The sequence below is a fragment of the Zosterops lateralis genome (assembly GCF_965231275.1).
Source record: "Zosterops lateralis genome assembly, chromosome: 11".
Lineage (NCBI taxonomy): Eukaryota > Metazoa > Chordata > Aves > Passeriformes > Zosteropidae > Zosterops > Zosterops lateralis.
The window spans coordinates 12,009,197-12,032,795 of record NC_139771.1 but is presented as its reverse complement, the minus strand read 5'-3'; the positions used below and the strand labels follow the sequence as shown (position 1 = coordinate 12,032,795).

The following is a 23,599-nucleotide window of genomic DNA, read 5'->3' as shown; positions in this document are numbered from 1 at the left end:
TGAATGTAAATATGCCTCAAAGAAACTACCCTTGAAATCTAGGTGTGGTGTGTGCTTTGCAGAACAAGGATGTTGCATGCTCTGTACTCACTGACATTCCAGTAAAGCTGGAGCAACTTGGAAAGAATGGGCACTTCTCTGTTTTGCTAAGGATCAGAAAAATTGGTATGGCATTATCCAGAAGGCAATTCCCTTATGGATCTTAGAGCCAAATCATGTTAGAGTCCCCCTGCTACCCAGCAGGATCCTCTCTCCCCTGATTGCAGTTTCTTGTGTTTCTGGGGCAGGGGGACACTGAGGTCAGTAATGGGCCTTGGATGACCCTGATGAGCCTCTTCTGAGATCTCCTCCCACACCCTCTGCCCGTGGCCTTAGGGGCTCCATTTAGGCTGACACCTGGGGTTTCAATCTTAGTTATGCTGGCAATATCTTTGGTTGTGTTCAGGGTGTCCCTGTACTCAGCCATGGACTTCCTGGGTCTGCTCTCCCACCTGTGGGCTGATATTCCAGTCTGAACCTCCCTGGGGATTTCTGTGCTCCATCTCTCCGTGGTAACCATCACCAGACCTGGTCCTGACTTGCACTTCCAGCTTGGTCCTGGACCTGCAGGTCAGCCTGGTCTTGCCTGATGACCAGGACTCCTGGTGGAACGTGGCTGCCATCCCTGGGCTGCCCTGCTCTCCTCCCTCAGCCAGCACAAGGCTGGGGACTGCTGCTGAGGTGCCTGCCCTGGCTGTGCTGGCTCTGCTTGGCTCCCTCTTCCTTAGGGAGCAACTGGGACCTCCTGCTCAGGGACATCTTAGGATGAAGAGCTGAAAACAAGAGCCTGAAAACTCACTCAGCACCTGAAGCTGTTCTTCAGCCTCCTAGTGAAGAAACGGAATGTTTGATCTTTTTGATTTCTTTGCACATCCAGAAATGAGGATACTTTAACAAGTTTATATGTAGTTTGACATATTAGCTCCTATTTTGGGACATCTGGACAGAAAGAACTCGGTTAAACTTTCACAGCTCATAACCCTTTTATGGCAATGGCCAGTAAGAAATCTCCATGTTTACTTCCCAGCTGAGCTGATTGAAACTGGGACCTATCAGGCAGAGTAATAAATGAAACAATCTTGCTTGCTGCTTAGAGAATAGTGCCACCAAAGATCCTGGGTCTGGATGTCATCAGGCAGAAAATGACAAGTGGGAGGGCAGCACCATCTTCACTGGAAAAAGGACAGAAGTAAGAATGAAATTGTAGAGTTAAACCAGTCACTTCCTTTCCTTGTGCTTCCCTTTCCCTCAGTAAACAGGGAGACTGCAACCCTGAGTGCTTGAGTGTCTCGAGGGTCTTAAATTGGAAGTCCCGATGATCCATTTCAGAAAATGGAAATGAATGACATTCCTTCTGAAGAGGCTTCCTTCTGGCTCTTCAACAGACACCAATTAACAAGCAGGCTGGTTTACTTGATTTCTCAAGAGAATCCCCCAGCAAAGAAATTTACAGCTGATTGATTTGATTTCATGGGCTCTCTTGATTATATTTTAGCATTGAGAGGCCTAAATCTTGATTAATTAACAGTAGAATCCTGTTATAATGTAAAAATTCTAGGGAGTATTAAAAAGAGGCACACTAATAATGATTAGAGCTTAAACACAAGAACCAAATGTTAGGTTCAGCTGGCAGATTTAAGAGGAAGATTTTTCATTTGCTTACATTGTGCAGAGTTGAATTAAATCAGTAACTCAGCAAATTCAGAGCAGATAATTTTTTAAAACAGCCTGTGAAACTCAGGATTATAACTACAGACAATATTTTTAAGACACCAGTGAACTCTGGAGCTGCTTTGTCAGAGGTACTGAGCCTGTGCAACTTAAGCTTCTATCAATGGAAGTTATGAAAAGGAAGAACACCTAAATATCAAATACAAAAAAATATTCTGAATACAAATGTGTCAGAAGTAAATCAATCCTTCTAAAAGGCTGGGATAATGTTTTTTATGGTACTTTAATGAAATATATTGCTTTCCCACAAAAGCATAATGATCAGCCTATTTGAATTTGCTCCTTGAGTGTCTTTCTCAGGTTATTCAGTTAATGACTAAATAATGAATATGTAAAATTTTTCCCAATGCACATGGCCATTGCCCTTTCATAAAGCAGTCAGCCTGCATCTGAGCAATTTTGAGGACATTGGCTTTTTTATTGAGAGACTGTTTCACATCTCTTGCATTACATTAAATTCTTTTGATTTCAAGACTACATTTTTTTACTGGTAACTCACATCTATTTATTCCTTTTCCAGCACTTCCTTGAAGCTTCTTCCTGCTTTGACATTTATCCTGCAGTGAGGCAACAATCAAATATCACCTTTATTCCATTCAGATAAACAAGCCATGGTCTTAATCCTCTTTTATAAGGTCTCTATTGTCTGTGCAAGGTGCCTTTCCCACATTTCATGTAACATTCAAGTTCATGTTTCATTAATGTTTGCATTATCAAAATTCAGGCTTCTGATAATGTGTAACATTAATAGGATAGAGGCTCAGTCTAGGTGAATTTATTTGAAAATCAAACCAGGACTTTCTTGCTTGAATTAAATGGTGAAGAAAAATATTTCTCCATCAGTTTCATTTTAATACAAATAATATTTGCATGATAATATTGGGTGATCCTTGCCACAATGGAAGCCTCTAATTCTCAAAGGCAGCCAAAATACCAACGTTTGCCTCTTGAATATTGTAGATTTTCAGGGTGCAGGTGATTTTATTTTTGCTTTAGAAATTTCTCATATCTAGAACCCCCTGTGCTGGCTTCTCACCTCTGAGACTGACTTTGAAAATAAATCCCCATGTATTTTGTCATTGTGTGGATATAGGTGGGGTTTTTGTGTTTATTAATAACATGCCCTTGAAAAATGACTCCTTATCTAACTGGAGAAGAATGAAGTGGTATTAGAAGACAAAATTTGCATTTTCTCATCTGGTAAATAAGTTTTCCCTCATGCCATTCTCTGTGTGGAATGGCAATTCTAATTTGTAGGATTGTACTGGATCCTTGGGTGGTGTAAATCAGTACAGCCTCACTGATCTTGTGTCTGTATGCCTGCTCATGAGGCCAACAAAAACCTCTCTCAGTATGAGGCATTTTAGATATATTGTTTCTTTAGTGTATTCTAAAGGATGTGAGACCAGAGTGCTCGGATGAAGCACCTGGAGAGCTCCAACCATCAGAGCCAGACCATGGACAAGCTGAATGAAGAGTTTTGTTGCTGAGCTGAGGGTTTTGTGGAGTTTTTTAGCACTGCTTACCAGGGTGGCTGAGGATGATGATTACACTGGATGTTTTTAGATGCCTTTGCTCTGGATATCTGCACTACAGCCCACCCTTCATCCCCTCCAGGAGGCACTTGCTTCCACAACTGAAGTGCCAATGGCAGGTGTCACAAACTCTCTATTCAGCCCTCTCAAAAACTGAGCTGTTATCAGATTTGGAAGTAAACTTGATCTCTTTCTAACCTTTCCACAGCCATTAAAAATCAGCCCAAGGAAGATAAGAAATTTCATATGAATTATGAATCTTTTAATCTAAAAATCCTTTGGATGGTGTTGCCATTCACCAGGGAACTTATAAGATCTTTGCATGAAACTGGCTAGTTAAAGATGACAAAACCTTTTTTTCTCATTATGGTTTTAATCAAATGAAACACAGAATACAGAGACAAGCCTAAACAGGCTGTTACTAAAGATAGTGATTTATTTATGGATTCTTTCATCCAAAAGGACATATTGTACTTTGCAAACCATGGCTAATGTCTTTGAAGGCAATAGGGAGTGTAAGCCACACAGTATCATCTGCAGAATTTAGCTGAGTGCCTTATAATCACTTTGGCTAATTTGGAAGTGATACATGTAACATCAATAAAATAATGTAACCCAACACCCTCTGCAATACATTAGGATACTAAATGGAGTGAATCTGCAATAAAACTTAGCCCAGGAACATCTTCATCTGGGAGTATGTCACATAACTCTGCGCTAAAGTCCATTTTTGAATGGAAAGTACAGCAGGATCTTGTGTCTTGGATTTTAGGGATTTAGTTTTAAGGATTTCTGAACAATCTTCCTTGGTAGTTCAGTGCCCCCAGCACTGCAAGAGAGAATTTCTCTGTGTCTGATATTGATAAGATTGAGCACTGCTCCCCAAATCTTCAAGGTCTCTCCATGCAGATTTGGGGGGGCAGGTGGGAAGGGGATGGTTACATGTTTACCCCAATTGAACCTACAAGGAAAGATGCAGGTAGAAACACTTCATTAGGGAAGCAGGAATGAAGCTCCCCCGGTGTGAGCTTGGCCTTTTGAATTGCATTGTCCTTGTAACAGCTTAGGCAGGCTTCCAGCTGAGTCTGGTTAAAGTTCAGGGCCACCCACTTACCTCCATTTCTCTTGTACCTTGTTTTTTCTCTCTTGTTTATTTTTGTGTGTGTGTTTCTTGGCAGCTGGCTCTGCGCAATGCCTTGCGTTATTTCCCACCTGAAATCCAAAAGAAGTTGGTGTTGGAATTTGCTGAAGAACTCAGGCTCTATGGCCACATCTATATGTACAGATTCTGTCCAGATATTGAGATGAGGTGAGGACTGGAGGGTTCACATTGTATTCAGCTGCCATTTGCTTGCCAGCTTTCACTGGTGGAACTGATCTTTAAAGAGTGGCATTGCTGCATCCTAATTTACTTCTTGTAGAAGTTGTCATAACATATTAATGAAGCTCATCATCTGCTAATTTGGATGTTCTGTGTATTGCAGTGATTTTATTTCTAGGGAGGGCTTCTGCATGTTTTGGGATGCCCCATGGGACTGGGAGGGAAGCAGTGTGTTCCCTTCTGGATAGGCTGTGGTGGGCCTGGGCAGTCTCAGTGGTGGAAAGCTCAGTCAACATAGGGAAAGGACTGAGCCAGGCTGTGTGCATGGCAACACCAGCTCTGCCACACACAGGGATCCCAAATGCTCTGCCCCATGGCAGGGCTCAGTTTCCAGGGGCCAGTCATTACTCAGAGACCTCCAATGACAACCTTGGCAAAAAACTTGTGATAGATCTGAGCTTCTGCAAGTCAAGTCCCAACTGAACCAAGAAGTAAGACCAGGTGAGTGGCTGGTTGGGTTATCTGTGCTCTCAGAGCAGAGGAAACTTTCTGGGCTTTAAAAGTAAGGCAGTACATTTTTTCCATTGGAACCTTTATGTGACCCTGGTGTGTAATAAGCTGTGCCTGTTGGTCTTGGACCATCACTTCATTCTAGGGCTGCTAGGGCTAATGTTTGTGAAGCAGAACAGATTTAGTGAGGGCTGCCAGGGGCTAGCTGCTTTTTTTAGACTGATTGATTCCTTTTTGCATCAGCAGGGGCCTGGTTAATGTCCATACAGAAATCTGAATAAAGCAATAGAAAGCACTCTGATTTCCACAGACAACCATGTTTCTATGCTGTTCATATTAGCCTGGGACCAGATCTTGCCAAAGTCAGCTAAAGAGTGGACAAGTGGAAGACTATCTGAAAGATTTTGCAGAGCTGCACTTCAGAGGACCCTGTACTAAACTATAGATGATGACACCTTCTAAGTAGGCTTGGATGAGACAGTCCAGCAGCTTGTTTCCATCACTGGCATCAGTGATTCTTTGATAGGTTCAAGGATTTTTTATTTTGTGATCATTTCACTGATCATTTGTTAATAGATTATTGCAGTCTCATAATGAGAAAATGCCTTTTGATCTCTGTAGTCTTAAAGTATTTGATTTTTGTTTTTTATGTCCCAGGGACCATGGCTCCATTTAGGTAATGCTCCTACGCCAGAGCACTCAGCTGATACATAGACGTTGGGTTTCTTATGCTCTGAGCAATATTATGTGTAAATATCTCCCCTTGATGAATTGGTATGATTCCATAGAAATGCTCTTTAATCAGGTTTAGAACAGCAGAAATCCCTAATAAAAAAAAAAAAAGAAAAAAAAGAAAAAAAAAAAAAAGTACTGTGGAAAAACTCAAAGGCTTTGCCTCCTGGCTTGGCAATGACTACAAGGCATTTGTTTTAGTATCCTGATGTAAAAAGCCAGGATAAAGTGGAGGGATCATGGGAAGAGTCCATTTGCTCAATCTGTGGAATATGCATTCCAGATCTTGGCTCATGAGCTGGACAGTGGATGTCCAATTTTTGGTTTTTTTCATTGGCACTCTTTAGTCTGACCTTTTCAGTGTCACTTTACCTGCACAAAGCAAGTGTCCATCAAAAAAAGTGAACATCAAGAAAAGGAAGATCATTTAGAAACCATGCCAAGAGAACCCATCCTTCTTTAGGAATTTTCAGCATTGATAATGGTGGTGGTGTTTACAGAAAAGGAAGGAATAAAACCCTTGATCAGTGGTTCTACTTCCTTTAGGTGTCATACCTTAGAGGCCTCAGCACAATTGTACTAAAACCTGAGCAGACACAGCAAAGGAGCTGTCCCTAAACAGTTACACTAGAAGTGCCAGAGTAGAAGTTTTAGAACTATTTGATACACAAACAGATGGTGGAGGAGAAGATAACAATGAGATGATCACAGCAGGGGGCATTAAGGACATGCGTTCCAGGCAACCTGAGCTGGGATAACTTTGTAAGTGTTTCCCATACCTCATCTCTCAGCTTGGATGAAGTGGATCTTTGTAAAAATGACACATTTCTCCTAACTGGTTCAGGTTTTGAGAGTTTCTTGGACTCTGAAACTCAAGCAGAGTGTTTTTTTCTTAGATACAATCTTAAATAACAGGGTGGATGAGCCTGAGGACAACTGCCAGGGATGCTGCTTTCCTTGGCATTGCAGGTCTTGGCTGCTTGGCCACTTCCACCACCCTCTGAAAAAAAAAATGCAGTTAAAAAGCAGTAAGTGTTCTTGGCCACTATATTTATCAATTGTGATTAAATAATTCAGCAAGTGATAAGCTGAATGCAATTTCTTGGTTTTGCTTAGTTCTGATAATAGTTAAAACCTGATTTGCCTGTTAAGGTACATATATAACTTCAGATCTGTGCTTTTTTTCTTTACTCTTTCCCCCTTGAATAAAAACCTGCAACTCAGACAAGTTTGAGTATCCCTGGCATGCAGAGATATTCCAGTGGGGTGTGTTGTTCTGGTTGCTCTTTTGAGCTGGAGTGCTCCTTCTAAATTTTTGTGTCTACCTTTTCAGAGCCTACCCCATAGGAGAATACCCATGCAAGACCAAATCAGCTGCTGCCATCATGTTGATGATCATGAATAATTTGGATCCCTCTGTGGCTCAGGTAAGGTACAGTAAAAGAAATCTGGATTCATAGGCAACAGCAAATTGGCAAGATACTTCCTGTATGTGTTCTCACATAAATACTGAAAAAATTAGATGTACAGGCACTAAATACAAGAGCTTGGTCATTGCCTGAGACATAGAGCTCAGGCCTTGGTACATTGCTTTTACAACTTATGTTGAAAAATTAGTACTGATGCTTCCTGTGTTTTTGGAAACTCATCCCAGTGACTGTTCCAGTAACAAACACGTAATTTTGAAAAAAATAAATCATTTTTTATTCTTAACTTATCACTTTTACAGTGTTACTTTCTGATTTCAAGAATATAGAGAGTTTTCATGCTATAAACTCTAGGAAAGATTTATTACCTGGATGGCAAAAATAGCTCAGAGATACAGTAAGAGGTTTGAGAAAAGTGCTTGCCTTAATGTTGAATTACCTATTTTATTTTAGTTTCCTCAGGAGCTCGTCACTTATGGAGGAAATGGGCAGGTCTTCAGCAACTGGGCACAGGTAGGACATTGCTGGGTTTGCAATTTGTTTCACAGAGCTAGTTTCACCCTCCCCCATGCACATTCTGCTTAGGTAGTTCGGGATAATTCTTGGCAGTCCCTTGCCTTAAAATACTCCAAAACATCCTGTTTGGATAGGGGAAGGCTCAGTTATGAACTGCATAGATGGAGAGAGCTTTATTTAGTAAGGAGAGCACAGGCAGCCCAACAGAAATACTAAACATGATACCATAAATACACCAAGCTGTGCAGGATGGTAAAAGGCCAGTTCTTTGTCTTTCTCTGATGCACATGTATGTGCCTGTGTATTTAGCACAGATAATTTTAGTCTAAATCTAGGAAACAAAAAAGTGTATCCTCTATTTGTTTGTGGTACTTTTGCAACATTTTTCACAAGTAGTGGAATAAAAAAAGTCTTTGATTGAAGAATGTGCAATTCTGAGTCTTTTTCCAAGTAAATCAGATTAGCTGTTAACATTTGTGCTAGCTGGCCAGTTCATACTGCACTTTACTATGGACATTAGCCTTTATCTTCTAAGAATATTGGCAGGTGGTTAAAAGCCTCTCTTAAATCAGAGAATGTTTTAAATTGGGTTTGTATGATCTCTGTTCTCTCATATTAAAAAAAGGTCAATAAATGTACTTACTTTATTCTATGTGCTGTAAAATGCATGTGGGAAACATTTTCTGGAGATCTTTGGGATCAGCAACATATTTAGAATTCTGTCTGCAGTGCAGGACAGAATTAGCACAGGTAAGAAGATTCATCCCTCTGGAGAACAGCATCACTCCTGAAGGCTGGGAAGGTCTTGATTTCTGACTGTAGCTGGAATTGGCAAAAACTGACCTAAGGACCCAGCTTCTGTCATAAAGAATCACATATGCACCTTGTTGTGGCTTTATCTGAATGTGCCCTCTTGCTTATTAAAGAACCCAAGCAAAAATAATGTGTGAATGAAATTCCTAGTTAGGGGAGAGGAATGGATTCCTCACTGCAGCATGGGACTGAGTGACCTGGGATTTCTTCCCAGTTTGGGATCTCTCATTTGTGGTTAAAAGAAAATTCATGTTTCAGTTTCCTAATCTGGTAAATTTAATCTAGAAGTTAAATGGAAGCCCTAGGCAGATTTTGAGACAAAACTGTTCTGCCGCTTTTTTTTTTTTTTTCCAAAGAGAGGTACCATGGCAATGCTCACCATTTTTTTATTCTGTGCATTAATTAATAAATGCCTGTTAGCTATGAGTGCTACAGCATTTCTGAGGTGAGCAGCACCAGCATTTTATACGGTGGCCTTTATTGGTCTGACAATTCTTAGGCAGATGCTGGGCTGCAAGGTGAGGGAGAAGTGCTGCCAAAGTCAGAAATATTCTTTTCTCTTGTTCTCATCCAAGTCAGTCCTATGACTTGCAGTTGTTTCACAGCAGAGCAAACAAAACCTTTTTGTTTTTGTTTACTTAGTGTAGCAGTCACATAAATGATTTAGTTACCACAGAACATTTTATTCTGTTTGTAGCTTGAAAACAGTATTAAAAAAAAAATCTAGCATTGCAGAACTCACAGTTAAAAGGTTCAGTTTTGTTTATATCATCCATGCAGACCTGTGCTTCCTTCTGGATAATTTCAAATGGAAGAACTATGTCCAGAGGTAACTTTACAGGTCTTCAGACAACAGGCCTGCTTTTTAAGCTAGGAAAGTCTTTTCCTTTCTCCTTGCAGGTTATGCCTTTCAATGACACAAGACTTATTTGTCTTACAGCTTCTAGTTTTAGGAAGCTGTTTGGGAAAAACATGAGGATGTTTTTCCCAGCCTGCTAGGGAGTTGAGAGTTCAGCTAGTTACCTGTTCTGTCCTATGACATGAGGTCAATTATTCAACATTTTTCATAAACTAAATTGCAAAAAGCAAGACAGTAACTTGACTAACTCTTTCCTGTTCAACTGCACTTGCAGCTTGGGCAATTGGCTGCGTTAGAAAGGACTGGCTTCAAAATTGTACTATTTTAAATTCAGATCAAAGCCACAGCCTCAGAGCTTAAGTGCCTGTGTTTATTTGTCACTGATACTGCTGCTTCTTTGATCAGCAATTCTGGGGAGGTTTTTCCCCCTCAAAATTTTGTTTGTGTCCCCACAGAAACTCTAGTCTCAAGTAGTTGCTGAATTCCAACACTGCATGGGGAAGTTTCTCACAGGCCTAGGTGACACATACTAGAAATTCTGTGGAGTTTAATGGGCTTTGTCATAGGCAGTGATGGATTGAAGTTAAATTTAAAGCCAGTTTAGATGGTCAACATGTACATTTTGGCATCAATCAAGAATAGCTATTGAATTATGTAGAAAAAGCTGAAATATATTTGTATACTCCAGGGTGCATCAAGGATTTCCTTCTGTGTCCACAATGAAAGCTGACTTTTTTTTTCCCTTGAGAAGAAAAGCTGTTTCATTTTAAAGTGCACATTGTAAAAACCCTTTATTGCACTAGAAGATGCTGGATTTCAGATTAGGATCAACAATAAGCATGAGCATTTAATCACTTCTATAGGGAAAATTTTGCAGTTTGGCTTTGGAAGGATTGCCAGAAAAGTGCCAAATACAAGTGGTTAATCTCAAGATAAAATTAGAATGTCTTTAAAAGTGAAGGATATCTGGGGTTTGTACTGGAGAAATTATTCTGGAACTTATTCAGACCTCTGTTAGTTGATGATTTGTGTTTCCTGGTGAGTGATATCCCTTAAAGAACTTTATTGAAAGCAAGAATGTGTTGAGAGCTCTGTTATTCCATATGTGAATGCACCTCATTATCTCTATAGCTGCCTTCATTCTCCAAGATTAGCAGCTTCACAAAAAGCAGTAAATGTGAGATGCAGACAAAGTCCCTCTTTTCCTTTCTTTTCATTTCAGTTCTGGTTGGTAATGCACTATTTGTCAGAAATGACAGAAGAGCAAACACTGGTGATGTACAGTGGGCATCCCCTGGGGCTCTTCCCCAGCCACCAGCATGCTCCTCGTTTAATCATTACCAATGGCATGGTAGGTATTAGCATCTTGTTTTCTTTTCCCTCCTATTCTGTTTCATATTTAAATGTTGGCTGAGTTAAAATATGATTTATACTGTCTGAATTTACTACAAGACACAGAAGAATCTGGGGTCCAAATTCTGAAACATTTTTTCCAGCACAGCTGCTGTCACCTCACTGTGCTGATCTGCAGTGATGGAGGAAACAACCTTCTCCTTATTCTCCTTAAAACCTCTGTTCTTACTGAGTCTGTGGCACTTCCTTGCCCCAAACAGTTCAGCTAGGCTCAGTCTGGAAGATTTAAAAGCCCTCAGTAAGCAAACATGATTATTAATCAGAGGCTCAGATATCTGGACTGTTTTGCTTGGAAGGCAAGGTGGACAAGTGGAAATAGTGGTTCATTGCCAGTCTTTTAAGCCATTCAATGTCCATTCCCCTGCAGGTTAGTTCTGTGGCTGGGGAACTGCTCTCCTTAAAACTTGTGTGGCAGTGGCAGTGCCAGGAACACTGGACACCTTTTTTTCTAATAATAGAATACCTGAAATAAAACATTTGGATTACTCCTCCTGTTGCTAGTGTTTTTCTGTGTATGTAATAGTTATAGAAATAGTTAAAGAAATTTAAGCTGTTTTAAAGACCTGCTCAAATCTCTAATTTGCTTATGTGGATTTTATTTTGGTTGTTTTCTTAGGTTATTCCCAACTATTCCTCCAGAGATGAATATGAGAAGATGTTTGCTTTGGGTGTAACAATGTAAGAAGATAGCTCACTATTAAAATATATCAAATACTCCACTAAAATACAATTCAGACATCATGCAGTGATGGTTAAAATTTCTAATGAAGACGGATTTCAGCTGCATGAAGTACTGATGCTGCAAAGCATTAATGCATACTTAAATGGAATTACTTCAGAGTTTGAGTTATGTTCAGCCACATATATTAGGATGTAATTGAGGTCTGTTAGGAATTAATATTAGGTTTATGTGTGAGGCTTGGCTGAGCAATACCCTAAAGCCTTAATCATAACCCACTTAAAGCATTTGCTAGTTCTAATTTCCAGTGGTTGTTTTGCAGTCTATGGAAAACACAAGTTATAAAACATTCTTTCATGCTAAGAGAAACTTTGAAGTAGAAAGTGGTCCTTTTTTACATACTCTTCTACTGTTGATGAGCACAAGATTATCATTCTTTTGTGTACCGAGGAGAGAAAAAAATCAAAACAGCCAAAGATTTTTCCCACTTCTCTGAGAATTTACTCTGAATGTGGTCAACCATTCTGGGCTAAAAGCTTCCAAAGTGGCCATGAGTGTGAGAGGCACGAGTGCCACTGAAACCCAATGACACAGAGATTCCAGTGAGGTCAAAAAGTGTCCTTTTGTCTGTCCCAGTCACTGTGCTAAATGCCAAGACAAGTTTACACTCAGGTTTTGATCCATGCACTTTTGAATTTAATTTAATGAGCTAAACACTCCTCCTGATGTTGGTGCATTGCTAATGGTTTTGGGAAATGGATTTGTAGAGAATTTTTAAAGCTTGACAGAAGACTTACTAAAAATGAATAGAAGTCTTTTAAACACCTCTCAGGGGCCCCATCTCTGGGTCAGAAAAAAAGGGATAATCTGACAAATGATAAAACTCTACATTGAGAACTTGATAACAGCAGACCTTTAACAACAAATTGAAGAACAGAGGGTTGTAGATGCTGTACTGGGAACACAAGTGGACAAGTGCAAGTGCCACTCTAGCCTGAGTAATGTGTGGTCTCACTGTGCTCCTTGTGTCCCCAGGTATGGTCAGATGACTGCAGGGAGCTACTGCTACATCGGGCCTCAGGGAATAGTCCATGGCACTGTGGTAAGGACCTGGGGAAAGCTCTTTGTTAGTACCTGATGGAGGAGGCTTTATCTCACAGCAGCTGGCTATGGGAGTGGATTGGATTGCTGCGAGGGGAACTTCTGGCTGCTAAAGAAATTCCTATCGCCTGCTCCATAAAAAATTAATGTCTTTTCATTTTGATATGTCTTATCCAGAACCCAGACTTGAAGACATTTGCAATCAAGGTCTCAACCTGAGCCCATATTTAGCTACAATATGTGAAGTATGAATTGACCAAATGTGCTATATAAAAACATTTTCTTGGCTGTTTTCCTTAGCTGTCCTTTGCAGCCACCCAAAAGTCTCTATACCACCAGAGCAGCATGTTGGGAACCACTGATTATTCTATTTCAAGAAAGAAGCATCATGAGGACAGATAGTTTCACAACATCATTTTGTAATGTATTTCCTTCTTAAAGGATTAAAGTGTTTCACAGTGCTGATGACCCCAGAGTTTCAAAGTCTGTTTGCTAAAGGGACAGAAGATCTTCAAATTTAAGGCTTCTGTGAGAATGGCTCCTGGTGATGGGTGTGTTTGTTTGTGCAGCTCACAGTGCTCAATGCAGGCCGTCGGTACCTGAAGGCAGAGGACCTGTCCGGGAAGGTGTTTGTCACCTCTGGCCTCGGAGGGATGAGCGGGGCTCAGGCCAAGGCTGCAGTCATTGCTGGGTGTGTGGGGATCATTGCAGAGGTGAGAGCAGTGCTGCTGTCATTCTGTCTTCTTGTGCTGAGTCAGAACCCTCATTCCTCTGATCTGACAGGTTCCTGAAGTAACCCTGACAAACCAAACTCAGAAAAGATACTCTTTTCTAAGACATGTCTCTTTTTTTCCATTGCTGAGAATTTTTCACTGCTATTCCACTCTCTGTTCATTCACTCATTGGATCAGACTGCAAAGATATGGACTTATAACTGCTTCAGAAATAATGCAGAATGGTGCTGTCAGATGAGCCATTCCCAGTGTTTGAACTACTCTCATTTCATGTTTGAAAAAGTGTTAACTTCCACAGGCAATTCCTATGAGAACTGCATTCTCTTATGTCAAAAATAGTCTATGTTAAGAAGGTGTTAATTATGTTAATTATGTTATTTAACTTTGATTAACCTTTAAACCCTTCAGCACCGTTATCAGATGCAATAGGAAGCACACATTAAAAACATTGGCATGGTTTACTCATCAAGGTTGGCACTAATGAAGTTGCTTGATGTTGCGATTCCTTGGAGTCAATGGGACTTTTTAAGTTGAGATCTGAGGTTAATCACAAGCACTTATGAGAATCCCAGTTTTTAGGCAACAAAAGTAAGTTCTGCTGACAGAAAATGCTGGTGGGGGAGAAGCTCTGTAGTACCATTTTCCCTGTTCCCAAAGCTCTCCTTTGTATATCTACAAAGATATACTCCTACATTATACCTTTGTAGAGAGTCTTTCATCCTGTGGAAAATTTCTTTGTTCCTAATATGCTAAAATATTGCAGTTATTTCTTCCCATAAACAAAGAGAATCTAGTAATGATTTGTGGTTGGAAGACTGCTAATGCCTATGCAGTTAGAATAGTGGATGATAGGATCCACTGGATCCATAGATATCTTCAAGTATCATCTAATGTAGAACACAAACATCATCATTTGGGAAAGTATATATGCCTGCAGGTTTTGAGTAAAAATACATTTGCACATAAAAAGGTAGCACTAGGTTCTCCCAATACCTGCCCTTCTCAGCTCTTATGCTTATCATAGGATTCTGTTCTAGCAACCAGATGGAAGGAGGGATTGTATAAGCACTGCAACAACTTTTAGGAGAGAGAGTTGCTCTGCAATTCTGTGAAAATGGTAGTGGCAATCTTTAGTTGTTACTGCTAAGTAAGGCTTTACAGAAGAGAGGCCTTTGAAGATCATGGTTCAGGCCTGTTATTTTGGCTAAGTAAGAAAAGGACTATGGGAAAGAGACTCAGATGAATTAGGGGTAGAAAAACAAGTTATGGAACCATCGCATGCTCACATTGTGGTGTACAGTGGTTGGTTGAATTATGCTTGTTATGATTTAAAAGGATGCAACTGATAACTGGCTAATGGTTTAAAAAGGCTGGGTTTTGGGACAAAGTGGCTCTCCTTTGCACCTGCCTGGGGACCTTGCATCACCTTGAACCCTCACCTCACATTTAGTGATATTGACTACTTAGAAACATTAAACTTTTCCATGCATTTCTTTCCTCATGGCTGGTTTTTTGTTTCAATACACTGGAGAAACATTCTTGGACGAGCAGATCTAGGCCTGACCAAAATGCATTGAGCTCTTCTGAGTATCTGCATGGGAAAGGGTCTTGTTACTCCACAGAAGAAGGGATTTTTGAAAACTAAGCTCCAGTCAGAGTGACTTCTCAGCTCTGGCCTTCTCAGATAGTCACTTGTAGATAGTTAGCTGGGAAACTTCTGCTGTGGGTGTGTCACACTGCAGTGGAAGGAATAAGAATATCCCAATCAGACCTCTTTTAGTTACAATTAAACTTCAAAACATAGTGGGTCAGACTGCCCATGTCATGCGCAGCAAACCTGGTTGCTCTGGCTACCGCTGCCTCAGGTCTTTCACGGAAGGCTTGGGTTTCATCAGCTTTACAACAATGGTGCAAAGGTGGTTTTGTTATCACGTGGGTTTTGCATTTGTATTTGAGATCTCATCAGGTATTCAATTTACTATTGAATAAATTATTAATGAATAAATTATCTTTATTCAGACTTCTGTCATCATGGTCTTTCAAACGCTGGAATACAAAGGAAAGATTTCAGTGAATGACATTCACAGCCATCCTTTGTCCTTTTCATCCCTATGGCTGCAGATGATTTTGTTCAGGAGATTGAAAATCGCCTGTTTTTTATCTCCTGTGAGATGATCCTCGTCGGAAATGAGTCTCGGGAGCACATGTGGATAGCTATATATATGTACATATTATTTATTTAAGGAACTATTTATGCAAATGACATTGAATTGTGCAAGAGATCATTTTGTCAGCCAGGGCTCCAACAGAAGGGATTAGTGGCGCAAATATTTTACCTCTCCTGTTTGACTGGAAGGTGATTGTAATTTTATGAAATAATTGTGTGGAGGGACAGATATCTCCTCTGAGCTGCCCTGGGCTTTCTGGAGTTACACTAGAGGCAATATTAGCTCATCATCTTTATGCAAGTTTTTAAACTACTAAGATGCTGATCCAAAAATGAGCATATTTTTGAAAATGTGGTTCAAAGGGAGCTAGTTTTCTTGAGCCAGCAAGTCTGTGAAAGACTAGGAATGTCAGAGGGAGCTAAAGTAAAATACGTAGGATGTGGTAACATTTAAATAGATCTGATCTGTATTATGTGGGGATTTAAATTAACTCAATTCCTGTAATTCATACAGACCACTTAATATTTTTCCTCCTGTGCTGATTTAAATATCTCAGAAGCAGCTGTCCCCCATGGCACCTAACTTTATTGAATAATTTCATTGGCAGAGACACTGTTACTATCATAATCTGGGGTTTGGGAAGGATAGTCTTCATTAGCGATGTGGAAAATGATGGATGGTGTCCCATGCTAAGAATAATTAGGAAAGAAAAGGTTTCCTGGTATTCAAGCAACTCCTGAATACAGAAATTATTCAACTTACATATAAATCCTTTTTAATGAGAAAGAATTAAAATGATGGGGAAAGATTACAGAGAAGTAAAAAATGCTTTGATGAAACACTAGGAGATACTCAGTTTATGTGTTCTCATGCACACACATCATTGTGGGGGGTTTAAATCTGTTGCTACCACAGAATATTGGTTTAAATTAATTTTGCCACTTGCCTTATGCCACTGATAGCTCATTATAAACGTATTAATGATGTGCAAGCTTGTACATTGGACCATTACTATGGAATCTGTGCCAAAGCCTCCATCATTTTTCCATCCATTTATATTTTTATCCAGCTGTCTCTTAAGCACGTACACACTGGCACGCACAGAAGCTGAGCCCAGAAGAGAGTACAGATTTGGGATTGAGCTTGTTTGGAGATTCAAAATTCCCAAGCAGAAGTGAATTAAAGGCATGGTTTTGCTTTGCTCTGTGCTATTTTTCAGTGGCATTAGGCAGCTGGGGCAGGAAAATGTTTTCCTCTTCTCCTTCCATATTTAGTTGAGATTTTCAACCAGCAGTCCAAGAACTGCTTAATTTTATTCAGCAAACCATAGCTTTATCTTGGGCAGCCTGGCAGAAATGTCTCCCTGGACTGATCAATGAAAATATTTTCTTAATTAATAAAAAATATTATTTTCACAAAAAATAGTCAGACTTGAAAAAGAAATTGGAAACATTTTTGGCTTTTGCCTAACATAATAATGAAAACAAACAATAGGAATACTTAAAATTTGCAGAAATATATTACCTCTTATGCAATTTCAATGATAAATTTTGATTCATAAAATATCTTGGGAAGTAATGTATCAAAAAAGTCTATTTCTTGCTTTGAGCCTGAAGTAAAAGAGAAAAGAAAGCTTAAAAAAATCAGAGGTGAAAAATAAGCATTTGAACAAGAGTTATATATATAATCAATATCTGATATATATGTATGTATGTATGTATATCTCGAGGAATAGCAGAGCTATTACCTTTACTTTTTGTTACTTTTCCCTGCAGGGTAATTGAAAAACTAAAGGTAAAAATGACTGCATGGGGGAAACAAGAGTTTTAAGGTCTCTGCTATTTCATTTAGGTTGATGAAGCAGCACTTCTGAAACGTCACAAGCAGGGATGGCTGATGGAAATCTCTAACAACCTGGACCATTGCATTGCTCGCCTCAGGTATGACTTGTAAAATAACTCAGTGAGTTTATCTCTGCTTCCTAACACATCTTTCTGCACTGTGCTGCTGTAGTCTGCACATAGGAGGGGTTGAGGGACACCTCTTCTTATTTCAGGTCTGCTTTGGAATGTGAATCCAACTTCTCAAGCTGCAGCACCCTTTATTCATGACTATTAATGCTTCATATCATTTATATATGTTAAACATGTCTTCATTTAGTTTCATGAATATGCATGGAGCAATTACAACTGATGTTACACTTGCAGCATCACTCAAGCTTCATGGAATCATGATTAAAAATTATGTAAATGTTGAAAGAACTGTTTCTGAGATAAGTGCTGAAAACAACATACAGGCTTTTTTTTTTTTTTTTTTTTTTCTTTTCTGAGTTTGATTCCGTGTGTGATTTGTACATTTCAAAATAGAATGAGGTGCATTTTCTTTAACCAATCTTTTCATTGTTTTCCAGAGAAGCAAGAAAGAAAAAAATTGCCCTCAGTTTGGGTTACCATGGGAATGTGGTAGATCTGTGGTAAGTAGCATGAATGGATAATGAGTACATTAATCCTCTGGCTTTTTGGTCAATGTTGAATTAGCTCCTAAACTTGGAATAGACATTAAATATAGTGCTAAGTGCATTGTTCTAGATGCTCATGAAAAAGTGCTGTCAGGAGGGGGATCTTCACCCTTGTGTTCCATTTGCTGTTCTCCCTAGGGAGAGGTTGGTGCATGAGCTGGACACAACAGGAGAGCTGCTGGTTGACCTGGGGTCTGACCAAACTTCCTGCCACAACCCCTTCAACGGGGGGTACTACCCAGTGCAGCTGGGCTTTGAGGAGGGAAAGCAGCTCCTCTCCTCCAACCCAGGGAAGTTCCGGACGCTGGTACAAGAGAGGTAAAGGTTGTGACAATGCATCTTCCTCTGTGACAATACCTCTGAGTTTAATTGCTCTTCAAGGACTGCAGTCCTGGGGTATGATCCACTACTGGAAAGAAAGGGTAAATTGGGAGGTTTGGGCCAAGGTAGAGGCCAGAACAGTGATGTTCTCTTTTCCAATTTTTTTCTCTGCTTGCTTTGTGAACTACTTAAACTGTTCTGCAGTTTTGTGAAAGCTGTTTTTTTGTTATCAGCTTCGATCTCCAGAGCTGGCTGCATTGCTTGGCTGAAAAATGTGAAATCTATTTGCTATTTACTAAAATTTTCTCAATGGCTGTAAATCGCTTCAAGAGTTGGGGATAACAGGTGCTATAGAGACTGAAAGCATCTCAATTGCTGTCATGTGGGTTTATATCTGAATTTTTCTGGGGTCTTTCCATTCCCTCTGTCTTCTCCTACTCCCATGCCTTTGGTTAGTTGATGATATTATTCTTTTTTGTATTTCATTGATGTCAAGAATAACTGTTTCCTTCTTTATTTCAGTCTGAAGAGGCATGTGGCTGCTATTAACAAACTAGCTGATAAGGGCATGTTTTTCTGGGATTATGGCAATGCTTTTCTCTTGGAAGCTCAGAGAGCTGGTGAGTAGACCCTGGAGTTGTAGCTGGAAAAGAGGATAATCCTGCATGTATCTTCCCAGCTATGTATGTTAAGTAGGATAGGGTTTGGCCACTATAATTCTAATCTTTAGTTCTTTCTCTCTTGTTCTTTGAGACCCCTGACTCTCTCTGGCTGAGGTACAACCTTCATAGGAATTTGTGTGCAGTCTGGTTTTGCATTTTATAATTTTCCTCCATCAAGTGACTGACTATTAAAATTCTTTTATAGGTGCTGATGTTACAAAAAAAGGAGCAGATAAAACAGAATTTCGATATCCTTCCTATGTTCAGCACATCATGGGGTATGTTGGGCAGAGTTGGGAATATGCTGTCAAGTACCTTGTGACTCCCTCTGTTCAGAGGGAGAGTGCTACAGAGATTAGTGCAGGTTGACAGTGCACTATATATGATCAAAAATAGGCAACAGCAGCTCTCACAAGTGTTATGCCAGAGTTAGTGCAGGTTAACCATTGTCAAGTCAACACTCTTCACTCCTTTACATGAATCGCTGCATTTTGTTCTTGCAAGAATTTTCCTTAAGCAGCTCACCTCAAGAAGAGCCAGGTCATAGCTTCAAACTGTGACTAGAGGCAACTTCACTTTGAGGTGCTAAAAGCTGAAAGATTGTCTCTTCACAGCAGATTCAGAGATCAATTCCAAATCATCCAAGCTGTATGAATTTAAAAGTATGATGGAAACAGGACACTCTTCTGCCCGTGTCACCAGCTATGCCTCTTACCCACACTATACATCCTGCTTGTAGGAACAGCTGAGCTCAGGACATCTGTTGAGAGACTGGATTTATAACTCATTTTTCCTCTGACTCATGCTTAGCTGGCCTATACCATGTGAATAAGAGCCTGAACATAGAGTAAGGCCCTCAGATTAGATCTTGTCTTCCGGCCCTCAAGTGAAGCGTGTCTGACTATTGTACATAAACAATGTGGACAGCAAATGAGTCTGGGCTCAGGCACTCAGTCACAACCTGCACTTGTCCGACAGTGTAGATGCACTCAGGGTTAGCCTGGGTTAAGGACACAAAGACCAGGCAGCACGGAGAGTATATTTGATGAAATAGAAGAAAAGCTGCAGTTCATCTGATGATGCACCTGATTGAACTGTCCAACACGATTATGAAAGTTCTGGCCTGACTACACTTTTATATACCAATGGATGCTGCATGAAACAGCACTGTTTAATTTCTCAATTAATGGTCCTTGATGCTTCTGTTTAGATTAGTGCACTGAAAATGTTTCAAATTCTTCCGTCTCCAGCTAATGAAAGAAAAGCACTGCTAGCAGCCAGGATAAATAAGGAAAGAATTTCAACTATCTCTTAATGAAACATGCTCTCTTCCCAGGGACATTTTTTCCCTGGGATTTGGGCCTTTCCGCTGGGTTTGTACCTCAGGTGACCCACAGGACCTTGCTACAACTGACTCCATTGCCATGTCAGTGCTGGAAGACTCCATACGTCAGGGAGGTAAGGCATCATCCCATGCCCCCCTCCCTTTGGAGAGAAAGGAATTTCCAGAATGGAAATGTGTGTTATCTTTTGACAGAAAACATGGAAAGCAGGCTCTTACAGGTTCCATGTAGGCAGGAGGTGTTGCTGTTGTCTAAACTCCTGGTAGGAGTGTAGCCTGTAGGTAGAACATAAAAACACCGTGGATGTTGATCCCAAAGCAATTTTGGCTAAGAGCCTTTCTTTTTATTTGTTACAGGTGTTTTTAAACTTTGTCACCTTGAAACTTTAAAGCAATCAGTATCTTTCATGATCAGGTCTCCAAGAGTAATTTAAGGAGTCAAATTGCTTTGCCCCTGTCTCACAGGTAAATTAGGCATGAAAATCTAGGGAGGCTTTCTGGAGGAGATCAGTGGCAGGAAACCCAGGTTTCCTAGGTGTGGTGCTCCATCCAGTGTCATTTTTTTGTGATTACAATTTTGGGATCTTTTTTGTCATTTGTTAATAGATTGACAGCTATTTCTGCTGATGGGTGGAACCAGTTTGGAATACCTGCATGGCTCTGTATGCTACTCTAGGTTCTAGGAATTCCACTCTTCCACATCCCTGAAACTGGGCTATTACTGATATCCCCTGCTTATGAACAGGAACTGAGACACAGCTAATTCTGTGTCAGCAAACATTAATCCTGATCTCCCAGGATGGAGAGGAAGGCCCTACCCCTTTCCCTTTCTTTGTCTACCTTTGCAGTTACCAGACAGCAGGCTCAAGGGCTTGTCACTGTCCCCAGGCACTGAAATCCTCACCTATTCTGAGTGCCAAAATTTGCGCCATCCAGAATCAATAAAAGAATCTTTGAATTCTGAAGAATTCCACCAGATCAAAAGCAAATGTACCAGAAATCCAAACCATATTTTGAGAATGAGAGCATAATAATTTTTTTTCCCTGGTAACATTGAAATATTTGTTCCTTTTTTTTTTTTTTTTTTTTTTTTCATGAAAGGCATTGAAATACAAATAGAAGTGTGAAAATTTTGAATGCTCTCCTGTTTGTTCTGGGACAGTAAGTACCAGGAGGATTCTCAGTAGTATTTCTGAAAATGATATACCATGTTCAGATGTCTCTCATTTGGAATAAAACTACTCTTGTCTTCCTATAATGTAAGGCTGGTGTCCAGCCTCCTTTTCCTCCTAAGAGGTGAATTATTGGTGCAGTGAGTCTGACCCTGCGAGGTCCTTGGTTCTGTCCATTCTCCCAATCTTTCCTTAGGAGTAATTTTCAAGAAATACCACTGGAGCATGAGCTGTGTTTAATGCAACAACCCAGAAGTGCCTGCTCTGTTCTGTGGGTATTGAAACTTCCATGTTTTTAAGCCTGGTCCCTTGGCTTTATTGAAGGGACGGCAAAATCCATGACTATACTGCTGGATCTATCTTCAGAAATCTGCAGTATTTTTTTTCTGCCATGTACTGCATCTTCCAGAAATCTTCTCTCAGGACTGAACCATTGTATGACCTTTGGATGGTTTGCATTGCAAGACTGGGAAATGAATCAGTTACTGTGTGTACAAGAGTGTGTGGGTGTTTACATAGATGTAATGTAAAGCTGGGGAGAGAAGTCTCTTGCACAAACAAAAGCATTGAACTATTTCTTGTATTTTCTTAATTTAGAAGAAAAAGAAATGACATAAAAATGCCAACAGGTGAAAACAGGCTTAAGGGGAAGGCTATTATTCAATTTGTTGTTAAATTTGACAGGACAATGGGAATTCGATTCAAAGAGAAAGAAAACCAGAATATGATCAGAAAATAAACAGCCATTCATGCATACATATTCTTGAATAATCCACTTGCAGTCCACTTTCTATGAGGCCTGGGTTTGGACCAAATTTTAGGGTCTGGATAGCCTCACACACATACATATCTGAAACTTGAGCCTACCTTTGAAATTTATGAAAGAATCTGTTCTAAACACTGAGTGAAAACTCCACAGAGCTGAACTCTGTTGCATTCCAAGTCTAAACTTTTGACTTAGCCTGAAGTCCACTGTTAACCATTCTTCTTCTTTTGTGGAGATGAATTTCTTCCAGAGTTTGTGAGATTTATATAATTTTATTATCTGCTTCTACATCTAAGGTACCTGAGCTTTTAAGAGGGCCTTTGCATGAGAGATGCAGCATTGATGATTGGGGTGTAACTTGGATTTAGGACCTTTGTGGTAGTTTGAAGCTGAGCTGATGCAAAGCAATGGAAATCTCTCTAAGGGAGCCAGTATCTGTGTTCCTTGGGACAACTTCTCTGGGTACACAATGCTTTCCAGTATATTTTAAATCCTAGGTGTGTACAAGGGCTTATGAAATACCAGAAGCAATACAGCTGCTTGCCCGACTTCAAAACACATTTCTATTGGGATGGGAAGGTGGAGGCAGCAGTTCAGAAAGTGAGATACATGGAGCTACTCTAAAGTTAAAGCCTTTCTAGAAAAACAAAATTGTGAAACTTTTCTCGATTGCAGGAAATAAAACTAAATAAAAGGGAGTATTCCTCACTTCCCCAGGGATAACTGATAAAATTCAACTGTCTATTAGAGCTGGCTGGAAGGGACAGATGTGGTGTGTTGAGATGGGTCCTTGCAGCCAGTATTCTTATCTGGCTTCTCTTCTGGATATATTCTATAGATATTTTCTTCTGTTAAATCTTTTTTGTAAGTCTGTGCACTGTGAAGTATAAAATATGGTAAGTGCTCTCTGATACAGCTTATTAAAGTGATAGAAAGAAACCCATTCTCTGTTTTTTAAATTTTGTTTTGTTGGGCTTTTTAAAGATATTCCAGTAAATTCCATTACACATCTATAGTAACCTAAGTAACCTAACCTTGTTACAGTAACCTAGTAACATTACCCATTACCTTTTAGAGGCTGCTTCCTTAAAGCTTCTGAGTTCCAGCACAATCCTATTAGGACAGCACTAGCAGCTGTTTCATCTTTCACTCCCTGCAAAGTGAAGTGCTGACATGTTAATCCTCATTGCAGAGTTTAGAAGCTATCACTTGAAGCCAACCCCTCAAGAGCTGTCAGGTC

The 23,599-nt window shown here is 40.0% G+C and overlaps 1 protein-coding gene across 1 annotated transcript in view; it reads left to right on the top strand.

Annotated features, from left to right (window-relative positions):
* UROC1 (urocanate hydratase 1) overlaps positions 1-23,599 on the top strand; it is a 37,904-nt gene that overhangs the window by 2,405 nt on the left and 11,900 nt on the right. Inside the window, exons 2-14 of the mRNA XM_083869393.1 lie at positions 4,484-4,614; positions 7,202-7,295; positions 7,749-7,808; positions 10,706-10,834; positions 11,513-11,574; positions 12,611-12,677; positions 13,246-13,389; positions 17,430-17,518; positions 17,989-18,051; positions 18,235-18,414; positions 18,940-19,037; positions 19,285-19,357; positions 20,416-20,537. Of these exons, the coding sequence (XP_083725519.1) occupies positions 4,484-4,614; positions 7,202-7,295; positions 7,749-7,808; positions 10,706-10,834; positions 11,513-11,574; positions 12,611-12,677; positions 13,246-13,389; positions 17,430-17,518; positions 17,989-18,051; positions 18,235-18,414; positions 18,940-19,037; positions 19,285-19,357; positions 20,416-20,537 (1,312 nt within the window). The remainder of the gene's footprint in view (positions 1-4,483; positions 4,615-7,201; positions 7,296-7,748; positions 7,809-10,705; positions 10,835-11,512; positions 11,575-12,610; positions 12,678-13,245; positions 13,390-17,429; positions 17,519-17,988; positions 18,052-18,234; positions 18,415-18,939; positions 19,038-19,284; positions 19,358-20,415; positions 20,538-23,599) is intronic.